This window comes from Entelurus aequoreus, linkage group LG19 (genome assembly GCF_033978785.1).
Source record: "Entelurus aequoreus isolate RoL-2023_Sb linkage group LG19, RoL_Eaeq_v1.1, whole genome shotgun sequence".
Taxonomy (NCBI): Eukaryota; Metazoa; Chordata; class Actinopteri; order Syngnathiformes; family Syngnathidae; genus Entelurus; species Entelurus aequoreus.
In genome coordinates this window covers 15113829-15116547 of record NC_084749.1, presented here as the reverse complement: position 1 = coordinate 15116547, position 2719 = coordinate 15113829, and the positions used below count along the sequence as shown (strand labels likewise).

General features: G+C 26.1%; 1 protein-coding gene across 1 annotated transcript in view; it reads right to left on the bottom strand.

Annotated features, from left to right (window-relative positions):
- ntmt2 (N-terminal Xaa-Pro-Lys N-methyltransferase) overlaps nt 1–2719 on the bottom strand; it is an 11573-nt gene extending 8854 nt beyond the window's left edge. Inside the window, exon 1 of the mRNA XM_062027502.1 lies at nt 2521–2719. Coding sequence (XP_061883486.1) covers nt 2521–2719 — 199 coding nt within the window. The remainder of the gene's footprint in view (nt 1–2520) is intronic.

Here is a 2719-nt window from a genome sequence, read left to right as displayed (position 1 = left end):
ACAAATGTGTTATTAGTGCTATGAAACAGAAAACGAGTAGGATGAAATATGATCTGCTTCCTCCTGCTTCTTTTCGCACACGTTGTAATGAAAAACTGGAAACAGGTGCTATACCATATTGTAACTGTATGCTAATCCAAATAAATAATGTAAGTAGAAACAGAACATTATGTTTCACTCTTTAACCATTACCTAAATTTCACTTTATACATACACATTACGTATATAAGTGCAATGGTTTATCACTGTTAATTGGTTCCAAACATGACCGAGATAAAGAAATTTCCATGAAGCAGGAATCATTCATTACAATCAAATATTTTCTGCGCCAGAGCATAAAAAGCCTACTTACGACCCTTTAAAAAAGGTTTTTCAACATCATGAAAGCCTTTTAGGTATGAAATAGCACCCCTGAGTCAGCTTCACACTCGTTTAGTCCAATATAGTAATGCTGGCTGAAGCTGAGCCAATCAGTGGCCACTATACTGAACAAACTATCTGATTGGTTTGGTCTCCTCTAGTGGCCATTACTACAGCAGGATTTATATTGTTTGTTTATTTAACCATTTTCATACCTAAAATCGAATAAATTAGGACCAAAAAACTGGAGAATAATCTTTAAAAAATTATTAGGAAAAAAAATAATATGCGAAGTGGTGAAGCCGCAACATTTGAAGCATGATGTGGCAAGGGACAACTGTGTGTGATGTGTGTGTGTATGTGTGTGTATGTATATATATATATATATATATATATATATATATATATATATATATATATATATATATATATATATATATATATATATATATATATATATATATATATATATATATATATATATATATATATATATATATTTATATGTGTGTGTGTATATATATATATGTATATATACATATATATATATATTTATATATGTGTGTGTGTATATATATATATATATATATATATATTTATATGTGTGTGTGTATATATATATGTATATATATATATATATATATATATATTTATATATGTGTGTATATATATATATATATATATATATATATATATATATACAGTATATATGTATATATATATATATACACACACATATATATATTTATATATGTGTGTGTATATATATATATATATATATATATATATATATATATATATATATATATATATATATATATATATATATATATATACAGTATATATGTATATATATACACACATATATATATGTGTGTATATATGATGGGTTCCCACTTCTCTGTGAGCGCTTTGAGTATCTAATAACAGAAAAGCGCGATATAAAATCTAATCCATTATTATTATTATTATATACACACATATATATATACACACATATATATATATATATACACGTATATAAATATATATACGCATATATATATATATATATATATATATATATATATATATATATATTTTTTTTTTTTTTTTTTTTTTTTTAATGTATATATAAATATATATATATTGGAATTATTATTCTTATTTGTAACGATTCTTAATCGATTAAAAAAATATATGTATATATGTTTTGTTTTTTTCTGTCCAGCCACTTTGATAAATGTTTGGGTAGAATTGTATCAAACAAAACCAGTTTTCTTTTAAGTAATATAGAAATTGATCAGCGCTGTTTATATATTTTATGGAGGACTGTAGTTAGTCATAGAACTGGCACCCACTGTTATCAAAAAGTATTGACTTTGAATCAAGAATCGTTTTGAATCAAATTGAATGGAATCATTTGGTGCCCAAAGATTCACAGACCTAATATCTATGCAACATTTTCCCCAAATAACCGTCATTAATATCATTTTTATGTTATGTAGACCACAAGGATGTGTTTTAAAACAAGGAAAACATCATATGAACCCTTTAAAAAAAAAAAAAGATTTTTTTTTTTAAATTAAAAAAAATTAAATAAAATAAAATAAAAATAATAAAACATGTTTTTTAATTAAAACATATATTTTTATTAAAATATATGTATACATATATTTTATTTTATTTTATTTTTTTAATTTTTTGTTTTATTAATTTTTTCTATTTTTAAAGGGGTCATATGATGTTTTTCCTTCTTTTAAAACACATCCTTGTGGTCTACATAACATAACAAGGATATTAATGATGGTTATCTGGGGAAATTGTTGCATAGATATTGGTATAAATTTTTAAAATAATAAAAATATCATTACAAAAAAGACAGAAGACATAAAGAGAGTAGAAACATACTCCATGTACAGCTGAGGAACTATGTATTTGATTCCTTGTTGATTGAGTATTTACCCTTACAAAGATAAATGTAATTATTATTATTGTTATGATTTCAACATGAAACACAAAATAATATTAGACTGAATTAAAACTTTACTGTGGAAATGGAAATATATGTATATTTACTAGGTGACACGAGTACATGAATTATTATTATGAGTTATTCAATGCATTTTAGTGGTATAGCAATGCCACTTGGAGCGGTGGAAGTTTAAGGGACCATCTCACCCAGAGGGATCTTCTCCAGCAGGTAGAGGTAGCTGGCAAAGAAGTCGGTCCTCATGGTGTGGTGCAGGTGGAAGGACATGCTGTGGCGGCACATCGAGTCGTCCGTCTTTTTCCAGCGATCCTTGAAGGCCTGGTGAGCTCCCTTGTGCTCAAAGTTGGGTGATGAGCTGTCATTTTCGCCTTCAAGCGGATTCTCCAT